General features: G+C 39.1%; 3 protein-coding genes across 3 annotated transcripts in view; 1 reads left to right on the top strand and 2 right to left on the bottom strand.

Annotated features, from left to right (window-relative positions):
• Positions 1-25799, bottom strand: part of LOC137579469 (glutaminyl-peptide cyclotransferase-like) — a 37188-nt gene that overhangs the window by 4273 nt on the left and 7116 nt on the right. The gene's annotated exons all lie outside the window — the stretch shown is intronic.
• Positions 1-25799, bottom strand: part of PolE2 (DNA polymerase epsilon subunit 2) — a 32130-nt gene that overhangs the window by 4233 nt on the left and 2098 nt on the right. The gene's annotated exons all lie outside the window — the stretch shown is intronic.
• LOC137579360 (abl interactor homolog) lies at positions 7116-8639 on the top strand. Its single transcript, XM_068293098.1, has 2 exons — positions 7116-8503; positions 8570-8639. Exons 1-2 carry the CDS (start codon positions 7116-7118, stop codon positions 8637-8639), a joined length of 1458 nt encoding a protein of 485 aa, XP_068149199.1.

The raw sequence follows: 25799 nt of genomic DNA, 5'->3' as shown, positions 1-25799 counted from the left end.
CAGGAACCGCAACTGATGATGTCTGCTTTGATTCGGGTATGGATCGGATGGCAACGGGTTGGTTTTGAGACAGAAATACGAAGAGACAATAGGGAAAAATTCAGCATATGTTGATGCCACATTAGATCTACAACTCACTTGTCAGGCAGGCGCGGGTAGCGGGTGGACTCTTCTTTTCTCTCTCCCTTTTTTTCACTATAGTGATAAGCATCACTCTATAGAGCGAACGGACCACCAGTTCCCAATCAGAATCAAGTCAAAGAGCGAAGGGTACCCGCGGGAGTTTTTGAAAAAGGAAACCTGCGGCGTTTGGAACATTTTTCGTTGCATATGTCAGCATATTTCGTCGCTCTATTCCGTTTCTGTTGTGTTGTGTTTCTTTCAAATTGGAATGGAAAAACGTTTCGAATTCGACTATAACAGCATTTTGTGGTTTTCAGCATAATTAAAGGCAGACTGGCGAGAGAAACTCCCCCTTGCCATGCCATTGCCATCATCCAGCCATCCATCCGCCCCGGACAGATCGAAAATGTCGAAAAACGTAAGGTGTATGCAAGTGTCAAGGGTTGGGTTAGGGTAATGGTGAGCGGTGTGCGGGGTGTGGTGAGGGGTAGGGGGTTGCAATTGAGATTCATGAGCAATGAGTGTAGTAGAACGCGCGAGCAGCGAGTTGCCTCTTGGCGAGTTAACAAAGCCATCAATGGACCATAAACTAAACACTTTTTAAATGCTGCTCAACCCAGGGAAGGGATCGGGGGGAGTGGTCGACAGGGGGCGGGCGGACGGGCGGACGGGCATACAACTGAGGCAACTGAGGACAACTGAAGACCACGGACCAGGGAACGCTCTTTGTTGTTCTCGAAAAATTGCACAGATGTTTGTTGCCCAGGACAACAAAAACTACGATGCACAGTTTATTAAAGGGTAGTTTTCCATAAGGACTTTGATGCAATTTTCGTCCCACTGTGCCATGCACAAGCCATGCATTCCAGCCTGATTAGATCTGATTGCGACAGCAGACGACGACGAAGACAATATGAACAGGTTCCTTCTCTTCCTCTTCCTCATCCTCGTCCTCATCCACATCCCACCAAGCAGGGTCACAAATTTATGGCACCAGAAAACGTATTGAGCAACTTTAAATGCGGGTCACTCAGAGGGTTTGGAATTGAGAGTTTGGATTTGGATTGGGTTGAACAGTAGAGAGGGTGTAGTATGATGTAGTATGGTCTGGTTTGCTTTGGTGGTAATGACGGTGTCGTCTGGTGGTGACTTTGGTGGTCGCTTCATTTGTGCAGCTTCGCTGAGCATACGCTCGACATCCGAATTTAAGAGTGTACAACAGTTTGGCCCAAAATATATGAATATGTTTAACAAGAAACGAATTGCAAAGTAAAAAAAAATCACAAAATATTTCCCCCTTTTCTATTTTTTTCTGTGTGTTTTCACTTCATCTCTCTGCCTCTCCCATTCTCTCTCCCTCTCTGTGGCTTATTTACTTACTTAAACCGAAACTGAAAATACACTATTCTAGAATAAAAACGCATTACCAACTAAATTCAGTAAACTAGACTAAGTAAGAGAAATCGATCCACGATCATTTTTCAGCCAAAAGTCTAAACTTTTTCATCCATTATAATTTCCTTCCTGATTTTTAAAGATCGATCGTATTTAGCGATCATCGCCTTGTCCGTTCGCTTGGAAAAATCTATAATAGAATTCTTACATGCAAAGCCTTGTCCACTTAGCCTTATTCCGGTGAAACCGGACCCAACCTTAGCTAGGCTCAACATAGACTCTTTGGGACATCATTTGCAAGGATAACAAAGGTCATCATGACTTCATAATACTCTTTTAACTGTAACGCAATTGAAATATGCGTGCCTACAAGTACAAGTACCGATTCCTGTTCCGTTCTGTTCTTGTCCGAAAAAAGAGGAAAAGAGCTTTGAAGCGCCCTTGACATTATGGTTATGCTTATCCTGTTGGACTCCAAGAACAGAACAACAAAAGGGTGGAATGAGTACGAACGAGTACGTGAAGTGAAGTAGGTGGAGGAGGACAAGATGAAGAAGGAGCGGCACGGCACTTGGCAACTGTTGCGACTTTTTGGTTTTGGGTTTCCATTTTGTTGCCGTTTATTGTTTTTACGAATATTGCCAGCAACAACCAGCAGTAGCAACAGCAGCAGCAGCAGTCACATAAATATTTATGCCGCATTGCCGATTGAAAAGCATCTCAAGCGTAAGCATTTTAGATAAAGCCAGAATCAGGCATTCCCCATACCAATCCCACCAAATGCCCCCTCCTCTGCGACGATTCCGACCAGTCGCAGGTGGTGCAGTCAGTCAGGTCCTTTTTGCCTGGCATTTTGCATATGACAGCAGAAAAATATATTTCTAGCTTGATTGCGAGAGAGTGCGTTTCGTCTGGAAAAATTGAAATCGACATCGTCATCAGTCGATTTGTTAACCAAAACAAGAGCTCTAATCCGACTAAGACTAAACCACAACCACCACCAGCCAGCATTCGCACCATCAACCACACACCATCCACCAGGAGTAGTAGTAGTTGTCGTTGTGGTGTCCTGTGCCAGAGGCGGGAGGCCTTGTTAGTAGAGTAGTAGACGACCCTCTAGCACATTTTTAATCCGTTTAAATGAATGACAGTCTAATTGGAGGATATATTTTTTTCCTTTTTTCGACGAGCGAGGACAGCGACAGGCAGCATTCTAAATAGTGACAAAGTCCTTGCCATATGTTTGGAAAAAACCACATGTTATTCACGGTATTTAAACAAACAGCAACACACAAAATATAAAAGGGGCTGCTGTTGCTGTTGCTGTTCAAAAACAACAACCCTCCGTTCGCTCTGGCACAATCCGCCAATTCTCCCAACCCTCATCCAATTAGGTGCTCCGAGTTAGAGTCTTTCCCCGTCGCCCTCTCCACCTCACTCTGTGTGTGTGTGTGTGTGTAAATCCAATTCGAATTTTTATTTAATGCGCGAAAAGCACTTGATTGGAATTCTGGCTCACAACTAGAGCAAACTCAATCCACCCGGGACACACTTGGAATGAAGTGGACTAGAGTGAATGCAACAGCAGCAAACGGAATGCAGATTGGAGGAAACTTTCTTAGACAGCTCAACTTCCTTTTAGCAGTTAGCAGTAAGAAGCTGTTTTTGCTCTCTCAACACAGAAGATTAGAGAGACAAAAACCTAAAAAGACATTAACATTTAACAATAACCAACAACCTTTCAGAAAAGGTGTCGCCTGTCTCCTGTACGGATCCTGCACCAGAACCAGGGACAACATTAACATTCTACACTATCAAAAACAAACTTAACGTCAGATTCATTGAGAGTTCATCTTTTATGCTACTTTTCTACAAATTTAAATGAATCCCTAAATAAGTTTTCTATATTTCATTTGAGGTAGTTAATGCTTACCTTCTATTTAGCTCTATTTTACCTCTAAAAGTCGTTAACCCTTTTGATACAATTTCTTTTCTTTAAGTGCATGCCAAAATTGAAACAATTAGCATTTACATTTTCCTATCTTGCTTTTCCATAATTAAAACCACCAAGAAAATTGCCGCCCTGTGCCTTGCCGACAAGCCAAATGGCATAAGGACCACGTAGCTAAGTCTAACATAAGAGAAAGAAGGCAAAAAGATTATCATCTAAGTTTTTAATTCCTTTATCCGCCGTCTCGGTCTTCCGTCCAATCTTCCCTGCTTTTCCCCCTTTCTGCTCACCGATTTTATATTTGGCTTGACTTAATCACACACAAAGGCAATTTCACGCCTTTCTGCTCCCGGGAATCACTTTGTCACTTGGCAGTTTGATGTATCGACACACTGAGTAGAACCATACCATTCCACCCCCGCCCTCCACCACTCTAGCTCTAGTGCCACCCTTCCCTTCCCTTTCCATCCCATCCCTGGTACCGCCAGCTCTAGTTGCCATGACATGCCAAAAATGTTTGTCGTCAGATTGTTTTTAGTTTAGCCCTATGAGATCTTCAGGGGTAGATTAGCAAATTTGTTTTGGGAGGTTTAGGTTTATTTTCGTGCTCGATTTGTATATCAGAGATTTTTGTGTTAATTTTCTATTGAAAATCCATACATGGGTCTTCCCACTTGACTGAATGAATGAATCGAAGTCACGTGTCCCACATATTATATATAGATATGTACACGTGAGAGGGCAAACAAAAAGTGTTGATGGAAAGAGAAGCGAAAATTGATTCAAATTAAGCATAAGATAAATAACTTATCTATTACAATGCAAGAGATATTATTTGATATTTGGAGACTTGTTTTCAAACAGTTTTAATCCAGATGTTTGTCCGAACATTTGACATTGGAGATACCTGCGTATATAGTCGGGCTACTTTAATATATATAAATATCCCTGGCACATTATAAATTCTGAACAATCGACATGCCTAGGTAGATATGTAGCTACTCCTCCCAAATGACAAACGAGAGCCAGGGATAAATGTGGCCATTTATTGATCGATTAATAACCCAGCATAACCAGCTTATGGCTTTCAGCTTCAGTTGATTCACATTGGCAATTAATTAAAATATAAACTAAACAATATTTTTAATGCAATGTCTCCACAACGATTGGCAAACCGAAGGCAATCATGTGTTTAATATTAATTTTGTCGACAGAAAACATGGCGGCAATCGAATTATGCCCCGTACATACATATACACTATCTATATACATACATACATGTACACAAATATATAATGTAGATATTGGCTCCCAATAACTGCAACGTGGCGCAGAGATGGGGGGCGAGGGGCAGTGGCAATAAATTTTAATTAAAAATGCAACTCATATGGCAAGTGGAACAATTAGCACCTGAAAATATGCAAATATTAAATTCTGCTCAGACGCCGCCAGCAGCAACAACAACAACAACAACAAAAAAAGGACTTTCTCTCTCTCTCTCTCTTTGTCTGCCAAAGGATAACACAAAAGAATAACATTTAAAAAATAAAATGTAAATATGTAAACTGGCCAGCATAACAGACACATATTTTGCCTTAGCAGTGCTCACATCCTGTAAAATGAAACAACCAAAATCAACCCAAAATGCAAGAAGAAGAGAGGAAAAAAAAGGATAACGGAAAACATAAAACAATTTGTTATTGTTGTCCTTTTTGGCAAGTTTTGGCTATATAACAGACGATGAGTTAAATATTTTAGTTTGCGAAATCTTTTTGTTTGCTTCATTCCCCCCCCCATCCCCACTCCCTACTCTCCTCTCGGTTGTGCCCAAAACGCTCGCTCCTATCTCGTTCTAACTCTCTAAAGTCTCTCTCTGTCACTCTAGTGGTCTGTCCTGTGTTCTCTATCTCTATCTGTGTGTGTGTGTGTTGTGTTTCGCTGGGCAATATGTAAAAGCTACGCCTAGCATATACTCAAAATCCAACCCAAAAACATCGGCCACATATTCACACAATCTCGTCTCGTCGCGTCGCATCTCGTTGCTGATGCTGCTGCTGCTGTTGCTGCCAAAAAATCGACAAAAACAACCTGTTCGGAAACACTTGCAACAAGGATATCAAGGATATCATGTTGCTCATGTCGACCTGCCATAGATAAAGGCAGTGCAACAGAGAGAGCCCTATATGAAAAGGGATGCTGATAGACAGACAAAGACAACAGAGAGAGAGAAAGAAAGCGATAGAACTCTCTCTCTCTCTCTCTCTCCACTAAGCAAGCCACATTGGCGGCATGAGAACTAGCCCACTTAAAGAGAGAGAGAGCGACAGAGAGACAGATAGAAAGAGCAAGCAAGAGCAATTGTCCATTTCGATATCTCTATCCTAAGCACCGCCTCTTTTCGAACACATTTTTTCCTCTCAATGCTAACAAGGATGCACAGTGGTTTAAGAAATTTTCGCTTGAATATCGAAATCTTACTATTATTATTTCAAGGTAACGAAACTTTAGTTTTTACCCATAGCAAATAGTTAAATACTATTATAAGCTACAGTCCTCGGTAAATGAGTTGTCTAAATGGCCCAGTCATTTAGGCAACTGAACAACGAGGATCCAGGTTCGAATCCCAGGCTAGTGTGTGAATGTAGTTTTCGTCTAAGCCGAAGGCCTCAGGTGACAAAACTATATCCTATACTTATAATAATAAAAATAATAACTATTATAAGCTTAAAGTGTACTCTAGAATTGTAAAATTTGCCTAACTGGGGATTGATCATTACTGCATTTCCTGAGTTCTGATCTTGAGCCGGCTTATAAACAAGTTTTAATGCAATTGCAGGTGGTCCAAATCTAGACAAATATTTTTTAAATTGTTCGAATTAATCATTTAATTTAATCCTATAATCACTGGATTTATATTAAGTCCTTTTAAAAAGGAATATTGTTAATAAGGATTAAAAATTGATTAAATTAAACGCTCAAGTGATAAGTTAAGTAAGAAATATTGTATGTGTATGTCAGGATTTGATAAGAAAGCACATAAAAACAAACGTAAAATTTGAGCTAAAAGCCATCGATTAAACACATTTCTAACCACTGTGCCAGAGTACATGGATATGGCAAAACCATATAGAATTGTTTGTTGTTTTTTGCTTGTTGTGTTTTTTGCTGATATCGAATATGCCTCTCAGCCAACCAGAAGGCGCATAGCTTGAACAATAAAACCACAGAATATGTTTACTTTGGGTCAAAGCAGATGGAGAGCGAAAGAGACAACCTGGCAAGGGGAAGGGGACGAAAAGAAAGGGACAGGAGACAGTAAGTTAATAAAAGAGAGAAAGCGAGAGAGTCAAAGAGTGAGGCAAGCGAACAATAAGGGATGATGACACTCTGAATCAGAATCAGGACAGATGTGCATTCGGTACTGAATGGAACAATATGAAAAATTCCACTTGGACTTGCTCTCTCTCTCTCTCTGTTTGCCCATTCTCATTCAGCACTCTCAACAGAGCTGAGCGAGTACTTAAGGAAGAACAGATGGGCCAACGGCCAACAGTCGAAATTTGTAGTTCGAAACGTTTGGATCTAATCAGAAGGAACTCAGCACGACGAAGCGAGAATCAGAAAAGCAAAGTGAAAGAATATCAAAATGAATTTATTAATGGATAATCTGCCCATACAAGGGAATCCTGCGGCAACTGGACGTCGTCCTACACCGCCGCGTCAAGCCGACTTAAGAATCTCTACAGCATCGCCACAGCATCAGCAGCAACATGCACATCAGCATCAGCATCAGCACCAACATGCAACACATCAGCAACATTTATCAAACAACAACAATGAGAAACAAGTTTCTCCACCAAAAACCTCAATGAAACGATCATTCGATGTGGCATTCCTCATGATGCCCGATGAAAGAATCAAACAAAAGCAGGCCGAGAAGCAGGCTCGTCTTGAAGAGGCATTGCAATTGCAACAACAACACATGCAACTGCAACAACAACAGCAGCAGCAACAACAACAATTAAACCACTATCCCACTGATTTATCACCACGTGGCAATGCCTCCCAAATTCACAACTCTTCCCCACCGGCTATGGAGTATATTAGCCTAATGGAGGCACGTCAACGTTATCCCCAATTGAGTATACGTTCGCCTCGCATCTACGACGACCCCACATTGGTTCTTCCCGTGGGCGGTGAGTCCTCCCCAGAGGTCTCAATAGCAGCCTCATCACCGCCACCCTTACCCTTACGTAGCGCCTTTACCAAAGTGGCTTCCTCATCAGTCTCCACTTCATCATCGTCACCCTCGAACACATCACGTTTGGAGTCGCCTTCAATAATAGAGCCTGATCAATTGTCATGTCATTCGATGAGTCCGCCATTGGAGACACCGCCGCCAACAATGCCCACCTCGGCTGCTGCTGCTGCACCACCATCGCCCTTGGTCTATCACAATTTTCGCCCGGAATATCAGTTCAACGGAGCATTTCAGGCTGTCAATTCCATGCAGGCTCTGCGTCTGAAGCAACTGTATACCACCAGGCCACCGGGTCCGAATTCCACACCCATCAGTCCACCGTCATCGTCGCCACCATCGGTGGCATCAGGTGGACCACCGCCAGAGTTTCTACACGCTGCTGCCGCCTATCCAGGTTTCGCTCCACCTCCACATCCATTTGCAGTGGCCCAACCGCTACAAAATCCAGCCGCAGCGGCCATACTCTCCACCCTAATACCACCCACTCTGGCCTCCACATTCACCCTGACGGCCCAGAATGTGTGCGCCAAGTGCAACATCAGTTTTCGCATGACCAGCGATTTGGTCTATCACATGCGTTCCCATCACAAGAGCGAAGTGGCCTGTGACCCAAATCGTCGCAAGCGTGAGGAGAAGCTACGCTGTCCTGTCTGTCAGGAGACATTCCGTGAGCGTCATCATTTGACCCGACATATGACTGCCCATCAGGACAAGGCCAGTGATCATCAGCCAAACAGCACCTCGGCTGCTCCTGGGGATCATCATTCCTCATCGTCGGCATCATCGTCATCATCATCATCGGCATCATCATCATCGTCCTCAATGGTGATGACCGACAGCGGTGATAATGAGATTATCAATGTGGTCAGTGGTTCGCCAGGACGCCGTGGTAGTAATCTCCACAAATGATCCAAGCATTTTTTCGGATATTTTTAAGTCCCCTCCTCAATCTTTCCCTTGCTCTATCCCTCACCACCCATCTTTCACCCGATTGTGATATTAAGTTTAGTTATTTTTTTGTGCTCGTGTGTTGTTTTTTTTTTTTTTTTTTTTTTTGTATGTAGTGCAATTCGAAAACCGAAATAATCAGATATAACTAATATCCATTTATTAAGTAGGTACTTAGCTCTCCTTGTCCATCTCTTTCCATCTAATGTAAGATTTAAAAATATTTATCATTGTAAAATATTTAAGATAAACAAAACAAAAGTTGCCGAATTTGCTGCACCAAGAATTTTTTTTTTTAATAGCATTTAATATATGGCTAAATGTTTAAATAAATATCTAATTGTTATGCAAATATTAAAATAACAAAAACAAGAAACATTATTTTCGCCATCAAAAGGAAAAGAAGGGAAATGAAAACTATTTGATTATGGAACTTTAAGATTTTATTTTTGAAAAGATGTCTGAGGAATTGTTTAATCATATTTATATATTTATATATATCTATGTGGAGTTCTGGTTCAAAAACATTTTAAAGATTCAGTAGTCTATAGGTAAAGGAACAAAATACTTATGAAGAAGGATGAATATACCAAGACTCCAAAGTACTTACAAGCTTGACACCTTCATAAAGTGGCAAGGTAAAGTATTAAACAATTTTAGCTTACATTTTTGGACGACGCACTCAAAAATTCATCATCATTTTAAAGATTATTCCTCTAAATATTATTCTATGTCATGACGAAATGAATATATTGTAATATCTTCAGATAAATAGAGTGGAGAGTGAGTTTAAGGATGTGGTTATGAAATGAATGTATTCAATTGCCTTTGAGCAAAAAGAGTTTGAAACTTAAAACAAAAACAACACAAACATTACTTATGTATATAATTCCAATTACAATACAATCGATTACAACATTGATTTGAATACTTCATATTTCTTAATCTTCTCTGTTGAAATAAATCTAATACGATTCGCAGCCAAATAGTAAAGTGTTAGTCTGTTCAGTGGGCGAAAGCCATCACAATATGTAAGTGCATTCTATTTTGGGCCGCTTTCGTTCGGTATATATCCAGCATATCTAACCTGAGACAAAAACCATAGGTTCTCAGGCTTAGCAAAAACCCTTGTCATCACTGGAACATACGCCATATAAGTACAGGGATATATATATAAGTATAAGAATATGTTTAACTTGTTAGCGCAGTGAAGCTGAAATTGCGCGGATTTCATAGTTGCAGTTGAAAAAACAAAACGCCAGACTCCGACGTATGCAGCAATTAGATGCGGCTAACACACACACACACACGAACAGACACACTATGTTGGCGACGCTAATGAGATGACTGTGGAACTGGGTGATATGACAATGATGATAATGATGATGCTGGGAACTGAAAAGCAGTTAGAATGGTAACAAGTTAAATGAAAATGGGGTAAACTTTTTGGCCAGACACCGCAACTAATGCTGAACTTGCTGAACTTCTCCTGATGCGCCGTCAAGTGCTTGAATTGATATTCGAATTTCAATATTTTTGTGCTCCTTCAGCGCAAAGGAAATTCAAATTCACCCTCAATTCCTATCGCTTTGAGTTTTCCCATGAGCCAACCCAACACAAAAAAAAAAGAAGTGAATTTGTAGCATGCCAAATTTTTCTGAAACAAAGCGCAACGAATTTGCCCAACAATTGGGGTGATGCCTCCGATGCCACTGCCACTGCCACACAGAGGACTCTGCCCTCTGTTCGCGGCGCTGCACTCAAATGAGCCACATCGAATCGCGTTGATTTAGCATGGCCAAATCCTGTTAGCCCCGTGCCACTGAGTTAGTTGATTCTCACAGGATGTCAGGAATATGTATAATGTCTTCTCTTGCTTCGCCTTGCGCCTTATCCCAGACACACACACACACACACACACACAAATACACAACTGATTCACAGTTTGATTCTGATGCTGATGTATCAATTCGCTAAACGGCAAACGAAATGTTCTCTCTTCTATTCTGTTCTGGTCTGATCTGTTCTGCCCATTGTGTTCCCATGATGGGATTAGCATTTTATGGCTTTGTGTTCGCTGCTTGGCTTGCCACTTGATAAAGACATTCTTTTCGGTTGGTTTTTTTGATGTGGGTGGAGAGTAAAGGAAGGAGTAAAGACCCAAGAGAAAAGAGGAGCGACGTTAAATACGGAACAAAGTTCATAAGGTAAGCAAATTATATAAATAAGTTAACAGGCCAAAAAATGTGCAAAATTATGCCTAAAAGTTGCTAAGGCTCTCAAAACGATTTAGGCATGTAATATGCTTAAGCATTAAACAGTTATTACCCTAAGCATTAGCTTTAATAAGTAATGCTTGTAATTGAAATGAAAAATTAAGTTCAAATTGGCTTGCGAAGAAAACTCAGCTGAACGAACATACTGTAACATGCCGACGTTTCTATATTTTTCTATTTCCAAAAACTCTTTAGATATTACAAATAACACTTCAGGAGTAAGTTGTAAAATCATTATAAAAATATAAAAACAACAATATCTAAAAGGTCTCTGTAAGGACAACTAACGCCATATTGTACATATTCTAACAACTATTTTGAAAGTATTTTCCAACTGTCTTAAAAGTCTTAGCTTGGGTCGAGTCATTGAAACTAGTGCTTTTTATTACTTTTTCTCAAGGTTCTTGTGTGGCAAATCCAAATTACATTCAATGAAACTGATTTATATTGTTACATATCCCCAATGAGCAATTTCAGCTTCCTTTAAAAACAATTACAACTTCCGGATAAACACACACACAGAGAGAGTGAGAGAGAGAAGTAAACGAACAGTCATGCAAAGACTGTTTTGTGTCTCGTTAAACCAACACATCGTCAAAATCACATTTCCTCATTTATGAGTACAAGTGAATTGCCCCACTCACACACACACAAGCCCCACACCGTAACCGAGCTACTCACTCAAAACGGCGCCCAAGGCAACCGCAAAAACGAAGGCAACCAACGCAACCAACTTCATAATAAGCCTCATCATCGTCGTCATCATCCTTAGAGCCAAAGTGTCAGTGTTGATGTGGTGGGGGCTATATAATAACAGGCCATAATCACATTTCATATTTATCACATTTTTACCGCCCACCAACCCGAAAAAAAACTCTCTCTGTTTCTGTTGTACTGGTAGCGACCTGCGCCTTGTGCCTTGCCTTCGCATTGTTTGCCTTGTCTAACCTCGCAATTTGACCGTAAATAAATTGCCTGCTCATTTGGTAAGCGCTCAGCCTGAGCTCCAGTCACAGATTCCACAATCCCCCCAACTCCCCCTCCGATCTCTTCGCTCTATCAAAGCCAAAACCCTTGACGAGAACCAACCAAGAGTCTCGAAATACGTTTAAACACAATGCAAATACCGTTATAATAGCACAACAACAATAACAACAGCACACAAAATAGCAACAAAAGCCGACAGCTTGCCGCAACGCCCCTTTTTTTCTTCCACCCCGTCCCTCCCCAAAGTGCTCCCCCCACTAAACTCCCAGTGTAACATCACGGCCATCTGTAATAGCATCCCTCTATGCGTATGAGTGATTTTTCTCATCTGCGCTTAAAAGTATGCAAATAAATATTTGATATGCACTTACCAAACCAAAAATGGGCATATTACCTATTTGACACAAAAAAAAAAAAAAAAAAAAAAACAACTTACTAGACTTATATTGAACAAAATCTATATAAACTACTGATGCTACAGATATCGGAGAATTAATTAAAATGTTTCTAAAATCAAAGATTCAAATTGTAGTTTACTATTTCGAAAAAAAAGGAAAACTCAATTAAAAAATATATATTTTCTGCAAAGCATACGATATATGCCCATATACATAGGCAACAATTTTCGATCGCCAATGATTTTAGCTGAGATTTAGCAAACTCTCTACATAAATTCGAATATCTGATCTAATTGAAATAAAAGTGTATTAAACGTTGTCTTATAGTCGTTGGATCCCTTTTCAAAAAGGGGTTCTTTGTGTATGTTTTAATGGATGGTTCGATGGAGGCGGAGAAGGAGGCGTGTCGGTAGCTACAATCTTTTTATGACATTGTTGTTGAGTTGAGTTAAGTTGAGCAGCGGCTAAAGTGTTTTTAACTGCAGGCAATTTAATTTCCACTTTGGTGTTTTCTCTTTCTCTCGTTTCGTTTCATTTTGTCTTTTTTTTCAACCGATGCAATTGATGCGGATGGAGAAATTTATGAATGAATATGAATGCATAATGATTACACTCCGAAGAACTAAAAACGGAGGTAGAGGTTAAGAAAGATAAGTCTGTTGGTGAGGGAACAGAGCAAAAATGACTTGATACTGGTCCCAGCTCAAAGTCAACTTAAGAGAGAGAAAGCCCCTGGAAAAACTGACAGTCAAGCCGCTTAAACTTTGAACTTTGTCATTTCAATTTTCGCCAACGGATGCGCTTTGTTTTTGCCCACAGAGAGAGAGAGCGAGCGAGAGATGGAGGTGGAGCCCGGAAACATTGAGCCTGACAATGCGACGACTTTCATTTTGCCGAAAACTGAAAATGCGGAGGAGCTCATGGCCTGCTGACTGTTAGCTTGCCATTGTTTTGCGGTTTGAGGATGATGATGAAGGCCTGAGCCTGCCAGAGACCTCCGAATCCAGGAAGTTTTTCATGCGCCATGACACTTTTTCTCTCTGTGTGAGTGTGTGTGTGTGTACGAATGTGTCGTGGAGTTGAGAGGCAGCCATTTTGTATACCTTCGTGAGTTGCCGCAGGAGTTGGCATTTTCGAATATTTTTCTGGGATATATGGAAGCTGTTTGCCTTTGCCACAGCCAGGAACAACATCCTCCTTCTTCTGCCATGGGCCATGTCCTGCTGAAATGTAATTTATGATGTTTCGCTTCCCTTTACTCTCTCTCGTTGGCTTCATCTTTGTTTCTGTCCCTGTCCCTGTCTCTCTCTCTGTCTCTGTTCTGTGGCTCGCGCGCTGGCAGTTTTTAGTAGTTTCTGCGGCTGTTTTCTGCTGTCATAACTTTTTGCCACATAATTAATAGTTGGGCTTGGGCTTGGGCTTTGGGTTTGAGAGAGTTCAGTTTTGAGTTTGAGTTTTGTTGTAAGCCGTTCATCGAGTTGACTTTTTTAGTTGCCAACTTTTTATGGCGCATCCTGGCCCCGTGGTCCTGCGTGGTCCCAGGAAGTTGTTTGCTCAATTAACTTAGCAGGTAGTTAATTTTCCCAACCAAAAGCCCCAAGGCTTTTTCAGTATTGTTTTGCGGGCGCTAATTGATTTATGCTTAAACGGAATGTTCTTCCCCTTTCACTTCGACTCTGGCAAACTCATATCCTATCTCATTCTACATCTCTGAGCCCTCCTTCTTCCTATATTCTACCCCCGCATTTTAACCCTGTCTTTGTCAGAGTCCTGAAGATTGCTTATTGAAGTGTGAAACCTTATATAGTATGGCATCTTCATAGAGTTGAAACTTAGCCAAGTTGAAGTGACTGGAAATAAGCAATAAGTTTGCATAGCATTTGAAATATTTCACAACTTGTTTGTTTCGCTCATAAATTTGTGCAAATCTCCTGAGAAAAGAGGGGGAAAAAAAACAATAACATAATGTGTGAAGAGTTAAAATCGTCAAGCGGAAAGAATTATGTAAAAACTAATTCAAGTTCAATGGCAAACTGAAAGAAATATATAAACAAAATTATAGATTGAATACATATATAAAATTATGCACGCCATAAATCAACAATACTTCCACTTTGAGGATCGTCTTACTTAAATAGTAGCAACAATTTTGAAAACTATTTTTGTCGCTCTGTCTTTATTACACATTGTAATCACAATTAATTTAATTTCTTCAACTTTTCAAAATTGTATCTAGTAGTGGTTATAGATAGATAGAGAGCATCACCATCGAATCGATCGATAAGCACAGTTTCAATTTCAAAATAAAGTATGAATATTATATGATTTGATCAATTCTTGTAAATGTTTCTTATAGAGTTATAGAGAGAATTTTAAGTATTTGAAGATGTAAGCTGTTTCGTAATATAGAGACTGACATTGAAGATATATGTACATATCTGAATATTAACAAAAATTGAATGATTATTGCAAACTATAACACTTTGCCATAGATTTGTATCTAGCATTTCTTTTACGCCATAAATTTTCCCTGTAACCAAAAACCATTTAATTAAGTTAACTTTTATGGCTCGTAAATCAGAGATAGAAAAACAAAACGGCGGAAAAAACATAACACATGTACATAGATACATACATGCATACATATATGTTTTTACATATGTACATACATATGTATGTGTTCCATATTCATAGAATGGTCTACTCCTCGTTCGCCTACTCTAGCAGCCCCGCATCCTCCAATTACATCACGCCATACATATTCATTCTGTTTTCAAGGTGGCGCTGGGCATCGAGCAAAAACCTCGCGACAAATAAAATATATATGTAAAATGAAACTGAAGATGGAGCGGGATCGGGAGCAGGAGTTGGAACTGGAGCGACGCTGACCATGTTGTTACACCCTGCTGCTGCTGATTGTTTGCCTTGTTGTTTTTGTTTCTTTACTGCTCCGCTGTTTTAATGCATGATTTTAATTTGCCGTATTCGTGAATGAAAAGGAGAGGATGGACTACGTGGCACGGGGTCATAGAGGTCCCTGCATATGGGTTGGCACATTATGAAATTATGAGCATTAAAATGAAGAATGACCACTTATCTAAATTACACCATGTGCCATCCTGGAAGGAGAGAAAGAGATAGAGATAGACACAGCAAGAGAGAGTGAGACAGTTGCATGGAGTTTGGGCATTTGGGTGGTTGCTTGGTTGACTTTGCTGTCATCGTATAAGTGACACACTACCCCAAACTGAATCAAACCCAAACTGAACTGAACTCTGTCTCTGGCTGGGTTAAAGACCCAATCCCATATATCATATATGTGTATATATGTATGTATGTATGTGTATTTGTTGGCTGGCTAGCAAATATGCTGAATATATGGAAATCTTCTTCGTGAAAAGTGATAAATGACAAACAAAACAGCAAAAATGGCAAAAAATATCACATGAGCATGGGGAAGATGTCCTTGCTTCTACACACACTCATACACACATATGCCTGACAACAACGCGATAGCTAGAGCCAGTCAGAGAGTGGAAAGAGTGATGCTGGAAGACACTTACATCCTTGGCAAAGTCGCGGTAAAAAAAAATAAATAATAACAAAAAAAACAGCACAAAAAACCTCAGGCAAATATGTCATTTGACATGCTAAATATTTTACCAACCACTTTAGCCGCTTCAACAAGGTAAGAAAAAAGCATCCGTTGAGGCAAAACAAAAACAACAAGCTGAAGTCGCACATTGGGCCAGAACATAAATCTCGATTAAACAGTTTCTGAATAATGTCAGAAGATTTGCCAACGAATCAAAACTAGCTCATACCTTGAAAATTTCCTATGGTCATTAATTTTTTCCGTCTATATAAAGTTAAAATGTTATAAAATCGTTACTCTACTTTGACATATTGACTTTCAAAATAAACATTTAAATCATATTGAGATTATTTGGTAGTTGGTTAGTTTATTCATCACAATCGTGGACTAACTGGCTAATTTTATAAAATTTTGGCCCAATTTCTTTTCGTTCCTTTCCAAAATTGAATGATTTTCTCTGTCTATGTTAAAGTTTAATGATTTCAAAGAAGGATTACACCTAAATTAAATTACACCTTTGACAATTGAGATTAGTATTTTTCAAGGTATGTTGGAGTCGATTTTCTCAGGCCTTGGAGTCGTATTTCAATTTAATTTCACACAAGAAGTGAAAATTAAAGCTTACCCTTAAAAAAATATCTAGTAAAGAGAAGCAACTCTTATCTTCTATTGCTATAAACAATTATTGATTTATCAGTTGCAGTTAAAGAAAATGACGACCCCAAAGAACTATAAGCAATTATTTTTCACTGAATTTATGCCATCAATAATAATGAGAGGGAAAAACTTTTTAATAGTTAAAATTTGCAAATTTTTTTCTTTCTTTTCGAACGCGATAAGAGAAAACAGGTTCACCAATAAATATTGACACCATTCTGTGAAGATGGAGACCCAGATAGAGAAATGGAGAAAGAGAGAAAATGGTACAAAATGAGAGATAACAGACACATTAGAGTCATAGACACAGCCAAGGACCAAACAACCAGAAGGAATAAAAAAAAATACAGAACAGCAAACAGAAAATTGAAACTAAAAAGTTTTCTTTTTTTTGTCTCTCTCTTAAGGGAGACAGTGGCAGTAATAGAGGTAGAGAGAGAGAGAAAGAGAGAGATGGAGAAAAAAGTGTAGAATCATAAAAATAGAAGAAAAATTATGCAAATTTTTATGATTTGATTATGCAAATGTTCGCGCTTGACGACCCTTGGCATAAGGACGACAATATAACCCCCCGTTCCCCCTCTTCCCAGCCATTCCCTATCCCCCCACCTGCCCTTGTCCCATCCAACATGGTCTCCTACCCCGTTCTTCCTTCAACACATGCATTGCTCAAAGCTTCCGCGAAGCAGCAACAACAACAACAACAAAGGGAAAAAATGGAATACAGTTAGTTGGCCTTTCCTTTCCGCTGAGTAAATTTGAATTTTTGTGTAGGGAGCACCAAAGAGCAGAATGAGAGGAGGAAACCAACCTCCGCCGCTAGTCTCTGTGTGGAGCATTGTCATATGTGGCTGGAAATTTTGAATCTGTTTGCAACCCCTTCGAGCGTATCCGTTTCCTTCTGTCGCGTGCGTAACCCATTCCACTTCTCCCCAACGGATCCCATTCCATCTACCAACCAAGTCACCCTATTCTCCATTTTCAGGAGCACTTGTCGTATGCGTATTTATATGTATGTATGTATGAATGTATTTCTCTTTTTCATTTTTTTTTTGCTGCTATTGCCGCTTTTCACTTTCCCCAACCGAAACCCCCCAACCCACACGTTTTGCTCAGTTTGCGCGCGATTTGAATCTTTTAAATGAAATATTGTGGAAATCATTTCTGCTCCACTGACTTGAGGAGTAATAAGTACAATAATGGCACAAAAGGGAATGCCGGAATGCTTCCACCTTTCCTAATTGATAAAACACACACACACACACACAGAGAGAGAAAAAAGTGTGCCGTGAAGTCACGCAAACAGAGTCTAAATTCTCATAAGATAAAGAATAAGAAAATAAAGGCAAACCTCTCCTAAACGTTTCACTCGTAAAATCCTCACAGGACAAGATAAAACCTGAGCATTAAGTTTTATGGTCGGGCGCTGCCTCTTCTCTGTCTGGTAATCAGTTTTGAATAATTACCAAAACGTGATCCAAGAAAATTGAGTTACCAAAAATGACAAAAAATAAAAAGACAACGAGTACTAAAGATATAAAACTAGTTTTTCCATTTAAAGAATTTGAGTAAGAGGAAATGTTGCAAGCATCATATAAATTATACACAACGACTTGGCCAAAGTGACTGAAATTCATTTTCTTTATCCTGCGACTGCAAAACATAAGATCACCAGAGATGGCCTCCCAGACATTCTTTCGTATTGGGTTCTTATTTTTAAGGATTGCACATTTTCTCTGATAAATGATAGGAGAAAGCGTAAACTAACCAAAGAAATATCAAGGAGATATTTCAGCAGATCTATGTACATAAGATCAACTTGCATTTATACAGAAAGTCGTTCCGTAAGTCCAGATGACAAAGAGCCAACAAATTGAGCCTTGATTGTAGACATGTTACAAAATCTAAAACCAGGTTCTTTGAAAATTTCCTTTTTTGCTTAGTGATTTACAATTTAATCATGACCTGGATTCTTAGAGAATAGTTTTAGTCGAATTTCCACAAACAGTCTTTCTACTTTCTATACTCGAATCAAGAACAATTTTGTTAACAGATTCGCAAGTAAGTAGTTTGGCAAACAACCTGCGGCCAAAACTCAGCCACATTGATGGACCCAACAAGTGAAGTAACCTAAAAAAGAACTCATCAATCATTAAAAATCATAGCTCTCATAAATCAAGCTAAGAGTCAAAATCAGAATCGAAGATAGGGAAAGAGGAAAGAAGGCGAGGAAGGAGTATGAGTGTGTAAGTTGAGTAGGTAAAAAGCCTCGAGGAAAACTATTGATTGAGGCGAACAATCGTTCAACTTAAGCTCCACTTCCGGTCTAAGCACAACTTTATTATAATAAGAAAATAAAAAAGAAGGAAAATGTGAAGGCAAAGGCAAAATGTTTAGACAAAAAACCCGTATACAACTCTTCTGCCTCTTATATATACGGAACAGTAAAGACAGACTGTTTATTTACGCCGCATTGTATAAAAGATACTTACATATGGGTGAGCCTCCAGGCCCCGACCGAAAACCAGGAGGAGGTGCTGCTTGCCCTAAAGGGGAATTCGGAATGGCAAGGAGGACAAAGAGGTGGAGGAGGAAGGGTGGGACGGGCGGTGCCTTCCATACGTCTGGCCACATATCACACATGTTGTTGCGAGTACACACGTATGTTGCCTGCAAGCGATAGCGTCGCCATTTTTTGGCAGCAAGGCCCCACTTTGCCCTCTCTTTCTCTCTCATGTTTTCTCTTTCCTTGTCTCTCACACTGTGCATGTGTGTGTGTGTGTGTGCTATCTACAATCTTGGGCAGCAATCGCCAACCGGCACATATGTGCAATCATGTGCACAAGTTCTACCTCTTCTTGGTCGTTCAATCAATTTCCTGTGTTTCATTTTTGTTTTTGGGTTGGGGGCCGGCAAAGTAAAGAAACGAGACTCCATTTTGGTTTTTGCCATTGGCGCTTAATATGCTAAAACACGCCCCTTAAATGATTGGGCGCATGCTCCAAAAAATCCTCCGAAACTGCATATTATTCGATATCGAATTTCGAAAGAGCGCAACACACAAGAAGCACTCTGAACCGCTGTTGCTTAGTGTGAAAATTAAGTAGCCCCAAAAGATGAAAGCGGATACTTTTTCCTTAGTTTAAAAGTGAAAATTTAATTGAGAGAAAGCTAATCTACATTGATGTGTCCAACGGATTTGTATCACTCTATTTTCTTATAAACCTAAACAAGATTTTCTTTAGTCCTTGTACTGGATTTCAATCTAAATCTTTCGATCCCAAATCCCACTTATGTAGAACTGATCACTGGTGGTTTGTTTCTATGAAGCCTTACATTATGATCAAACGATCATATATTTAGATTTGCCAACAGAGAACTCTTTGAGAATTAATGAGAAATCCTATAAGTTCTATATGTTAATTTAAAGAAAATGTAATTTTTTAGGAAAGTTAACACGTTTATAGTCCAGGATCTTATGAGAGAACATTTATAAATGTCATCCATAATTTTTGGACAATTTAAATAATTTAATGTAATATCAAGTGTGCCTAATGAAAACATTTAAAATATTTTAATAAAAATAATTTTAGTGATCTCGTTTTTCTTATTTTATTTTAAAGACAAACGTCTGCGAGATTTTTTAAGGGAAATATCTATATTATTTTCACTCATTCAAAAAAAAGCGACCGCTTCCATTCATTATTTCGATCTTAGAGTAGGGTGAATAGGAACACCTTTGAGATTTCTTATTATCCATCCCAGTGCATCAATTGCAATCAATAAACATGGATGTAATCTTGGAATATTAGTCTACATATGCAAGTTAATACACCAAAAAACGTGTCGATCATTTAGCCATCGATTGTTTATTTCTGTCCCATATTATATTTGATGAAGTCTCTTACACTATTCTATTAAGCATTAAAAGATTGCGATTGTGAAAATCTAAATCAAGGCTTCAATGAAAGCTTAATGTGATATTAAGTATAAGAAGATCTAGTCTAGGAATTTTCTTGCCATTTTCTTTAAGTTAATGTGCAATGAGAAGACTTTAAAAATAACTAAAAGATTCTTATAACTCCTTTTGGGTATTTTTCTCGTTAAGATTCAGCCTGGGTGCAGGCGATAACAACTGCAATGAGAACCACAAAAAGCAACAAGAGCAACAAACTGACAAGTGGCAAGTGGCAAGTTGCACTTGCCGCTGTCCAAGTCCAACGCTAACAAATGAAACTCATAACACCATGAAATTGAAACTTGGGATTTTACGCAGCTTAAGTTTTTTAGCAATTATATATGGGAAAAGGAATGATTTATCAACAACAGAGAGAGAGAGTGAAACAGAGTTGAAAATTGGAATGAGAGAACAAAAACATATAGATAGGAATATGTTACACCTGTGACCGAAAGGATGGTGTAACAAGTGGTGGATTGGTTGTTGCCTTTCTTGATGAGGAGTTAAATTCAATCAACACCTCTCGTTCTCGTCCTCGGTCTTTCATTCACTCGCTTTCTCTATCTCTCTGGGACAGTTCAACCCCCATGAAATCAGAGATAAATCTCTGCTACTGCCACTTCACTCCACTCCGCATCGCTTCTGAAATATCCTATTTATGGTCAGACAATCAAAAGTCGATTAGCATTCGCTCGGCCCAAAATATAGCCCCCTGGCCAATGCCAGTGTTCAGGGGCAAAAACAAGCTACAAATAGGCAAACGCAGGTAATCGCATTTCAAATTCCTACCGAAACCAATTTTCAACCCCGCTCTCTCTCACTCTCTCCCTTTCGACCATATATCAGCTTTGTGTTGAAAATCTGCTGAAACACAATGAAAATATTTTTGCCTCGGACTAAAAGTTTGTTTCTGTGGAGAGTTGGGCTAGGTTTTTTGTTGGAAGGGGTCGGTCGGTCGGCGGTTAGGTGGGGGGCTGTGAGGGGTTGAGCAGGGGTAGGTCCTGTGACAAGTACAAGCCACTTGTGCGTTGATGATAATTTTTGGTTCCTTTTTATTTTTTGCTCTCTGGTCTTTATATTTTTTTTTTTTTTTTTGGTTTTGTGTTCTCTTTTCTGTGGAGGTGGCAGATATCCCTGAAATCGGCTTATGTCAAACGATTCTGCCTGCCTGCTTGCCCGCCTACATTGTGCTGACAAGGCTGCATCCAGGAAGAGCTGGAGAGCTTTTGTTTTACGATGACCACAAAACCGGACTGGCCGGTAAGTTATAACAAACACACATAGAGCTTGTTTTCCAACAAATGATTTATGCTGCGTTTACATTTTAAATCAATTGAATAATCAAAGTTATAAGTTAAAGCTATACGAGGGCGAATCCAAGAGTCAGTTAACAAGACATTATTAGGCTTCTTCAACTCAAAAAAGGAAACAACAAACAATGGCAAATACTAAATCAATTCTTTAGGGCAATTTAAGGTTGTTTGGAAAGTAAACAATCACATTTAGCCTAAAGTAAAGAGGTTTCCCTCTTAAAAATCTTATTAACATTCAATCTGAAACAACAATGAGCTGCTTCTTTCTACTTGTCATTCTCCAAATTGCACACTTTCTTATTATCTTTCGGTTATTTCTATTTTATCAGCACCAAAAAATAGCTCGACTGTCTTGGGACTTGCTTTTAATCTATATTTATAGCTGAAACTAGTCTGTGTTCAGATATAAGCCGATATATAAATGGATCGATAATATTTCCTATCAAAGCATTCAATGACGATGAAGTAGATTCATTCGATCCTGAACAAGAACTCCTCGGTTTGAACTAAACAGAAGATGGCTTAGTCTAAGATTTAATGAAATCAATTCTTAACGAATTAAAAATAAGCATAAAAGAAAACTGCAAAGTCCCCAGTTTGATTGGTTTCAACTTTAGTTAACATGCATCTTTTCTCCTTTTTTTCCAAATGAACTTTGAGTTCCTTTCCATTGGGGGTTTGTAATAGGTAGGCCGATAATATTTGAAAGCTGTTGTTGCCTTTTGCTTGAAATTTTTAGCACATATGGTCAAAGGTTTCTTTTGTTTTTGCAATAGCACTTTGAAACCACAACATCAACTGGAAAATCAAACGATTCACAATTCTTATTGTTTTGTTTTTTCTCCTCGGATCTGATGTCGTCTGAGTATTTGTGTAAGGGAAAGGGTTTATTAACTTTTTATGCACTCTTTTCTCTTCTTCTCAATGGATGCATAAAATATTTGATAACCCAACAATCATTCATTCATACAGCCAGCCATTCATTTATTCATTCAGTGGCAACTTTGTTGGCTTTTGTGCACCACTAAAAAGAAACGAATGGGAATGACTCTACTTAAAAAGGACGAAGTACTGGGAAAAAGTTCGGTTCATAAAGTCAACTTAACTGGCCCTGAGATGATGATGATGATGTGGATGTCGATGACGTTGGGTGATGATACTAAACATGAGAAGGACTCAAAGTGAATTGTATGGCAACTATGTGGCTAAAAAGTTAAGCTGCCCGTTAAGCGTTCCGGACGTGTGCCAACATTTATGCCTCAATTATCAGCCACGAAAATAGACACCCAGAAAAACCGGACGACATCATCATATGTAGGCGATAATGGACCACCCATTGTGGACGCAATTCTCAACAATCCGCAAACCAATTCAATTGAAATCCCAAGAAGGAACACAAACCCAAACCCCAAGCAACGCACACCAAAATCAATCTCTACAATCCAACCAGAGTGCTAGTCAGTTCTCAGTCTCAGTTTTCGCACGTGCCGCCCATTAATTTACGCTCTTGGCTTTATCTGCGATTTGCTTACACATGGCTCCGCCTATGCGTGGTCCTTTTTTCTTGTTGGTGTTTGTTGGCCCTGTGCCACGTGCCAAATGTTTTTATTATTTAAAGCGACAAACGCGTTGAGACAGTTTTATTGTCTCTGGTTGTCTTTGGGTTGGAGATAACAACAGGAGAAGGGGGCGGCTGGAAGCGGCCACGGCTGAAGGAACAATGGCAGAAACTAAAGCTAAAGGACAAATTACAATTCAAGCCGCAACAGCATCCTGTTCGCCCATTGTCCTCGAAATTGATAACGAATTGCACCTTGGGGACTAACCAAGCTCTGATTCGTTCACTCTCTCTATCTCTTTCATTCTGCGGCATGTGATAAATTTTAATTGATTTCATTTTGGCTTCTTTTATTTTCTTTCTTTTTTTTTTTCCCTAATTCTTTGAAAAAGATAATAATCCATCCAAAATGTCAGGTTGTCATTGCCGTCCGTTGGTTTTAGTGTGCAGCTCATTAGCCCAGGATAATGGATCAAGATAACTTACTCGATGTTTCGACATGCAAATTGAAAAATTTGTTCCTTTTCTCTTCTTTTTAAGACCAGCTCATTTACTAAACGACACTAATGATGACTCCCTGTCATTAGTGAACAAAGGTACAAAGAGCAGAAGAGGGAGCCAGGTGGCTTAATAAAAGAGACATTTTTTAATCGAAAATATTTGATATTAAAAGAGATTCTTTTAGATCTAGACACTTGAGACCAGAGTTTCAAAGTGGGAAAAAAAGTATTTCCAAATCTTAGAATTGTCTCTTGAACTACTCACTCCTAAGATTGCTACTAAAAGTCAACTAGTTTTTAGTTTTAGGGAGGAGTAAAGGTAAACTTTTAAAGCAAAATAAGGAAAATAAATTTGCTCCTCGGACTACTTCTTAATTAACCGATCCTCAAATCGATTTCGATATATAGATTTCAACTATGAGATTCAAACATTTCAAGATTTGCTAGGGTCTTTATATAAACTTAAATCATCATTTTATTCGAGTTGTAGATTAATTCAAACTATGGCAAATTAAACAAGTAAGAGTCTCTTTTCTTGGATCTATGCGAATAGAATACTGTTAAGTCCTCTTAAGTCGCTAAATCGGAAATAAAATATGATATTCTTTTTTTTTCTTTATTCAAAGATGCCGAAACTCTGTAAACTAATGACATAACTTTTGGCATAAGCGATTCATTAACTTCTACTGATATTAACTGAGAGTACATGAAATACGGGTAAATAATAATTATAAACAAAAAGATTTTGCAATGGAAAGTATTAATATAGATTACACATCAATTATAATTCACAAATTCAAAATGTATGAGACTAAGACGAGTGACATATGGGCAATTGTGCTAGCCGAATGAATGCATTATGGGGGAGGGATATGCCAACAAAGCACCCGAAAAGGACTTTGTTAGCAATTGTTAAATAACCACAGGATATGCACATGATTGCCAACAAAGCAAGTTGCAGGAAGAGTATGTGGCAAGAGCAGGATGTGTGTGTGGGTAAGTGTGTATGGGAAGGGTTACTTTGATCCTTGATTGGAGTTTTGAGAGTGAGAGAGCAAAAGACCAGCTGGGCAGTGAATCTCTTGAGCATGGTGATTGATGATGACGCCAAAGAAGTCCGAAAAAGAGTCCAAGGGAATAGCTTTAATCGACTTGCCTTTTGTGGCCCATGGAGACAGAAATTTTTGAAAATTAAATGGTGTCAACTACTGTCAAGTCATAAAAAATGATGACCAAAAAAAAAGTATTCAAATGGATGGATATATATACTTTTATGTTATTGCCTGTTTGCCTGCGAGTTTGCGGTGGCAAAACAATATTTAAATTTTCAAAAAAACACAGGGAATCATCATCACCAAGTGTACGAGTTAAATGAAGCAGAAGCAAGATTGTTGTCACAGGGCAAAAAACCGTTTTGGGGGTGGAAAATGGAAAAATAAAAGCGACGACCACGCCCACCAAATTGAATTTGCCTGGACACATTTTTTCTTACTTATTTTTTTTAGAAATTGATACAGAGTGAATGAAAGCTTGCGCCAGGCATAGGAAACTATCAAAGTTTCAGTCATAAATCATAAATCAATACTAGAAACGAGCCATCCGTCCCTCCTCCCAAAGCAAACCTCCCTCTAACCATGCCGCCACCTTGGGCTAATGATGTCTTAAAAAAAACGTTTTGACACCCAAACGACATAAAAGAAGGACAAAAAATTGGGGGCAATTGGTTGTCCTCAGGTCAAACGCATTAACAAAATTGCCATTTCAGCTACTACCAAGAGGATGAGATATGTGTGTTTGTGTGTGTGTGCACGAGTGAGCCTGGGAAATTGAATTTCGAATGGGCATCTAAGTGAGAGGCAAATGGTGGAGAAGAGTAGAA

The sequence above is a fragment of the Drosophila tropicalis genome, unplaced genomic scaffold (assembly GCF_018151085.1).
Source record: "Drosophila tropicalis isolate 14030-0801.00 unplaced genomic scaffold, ASM1815108v1 contig_694, whole genome shotgun sequence".
In the NCBI taxonomy this organism is placed as follows: Eukaryota; Metazoa; Arthropoda; class Insecta; order Diptera; family Drosophilidae; genus Drosophila; species Drosophila tropicalis.
The sequence above is the reverse complement of the archived record's forward strand: the minus strand, read 5'-3'. Positions and strand labels throughout refer to the sequence as shown.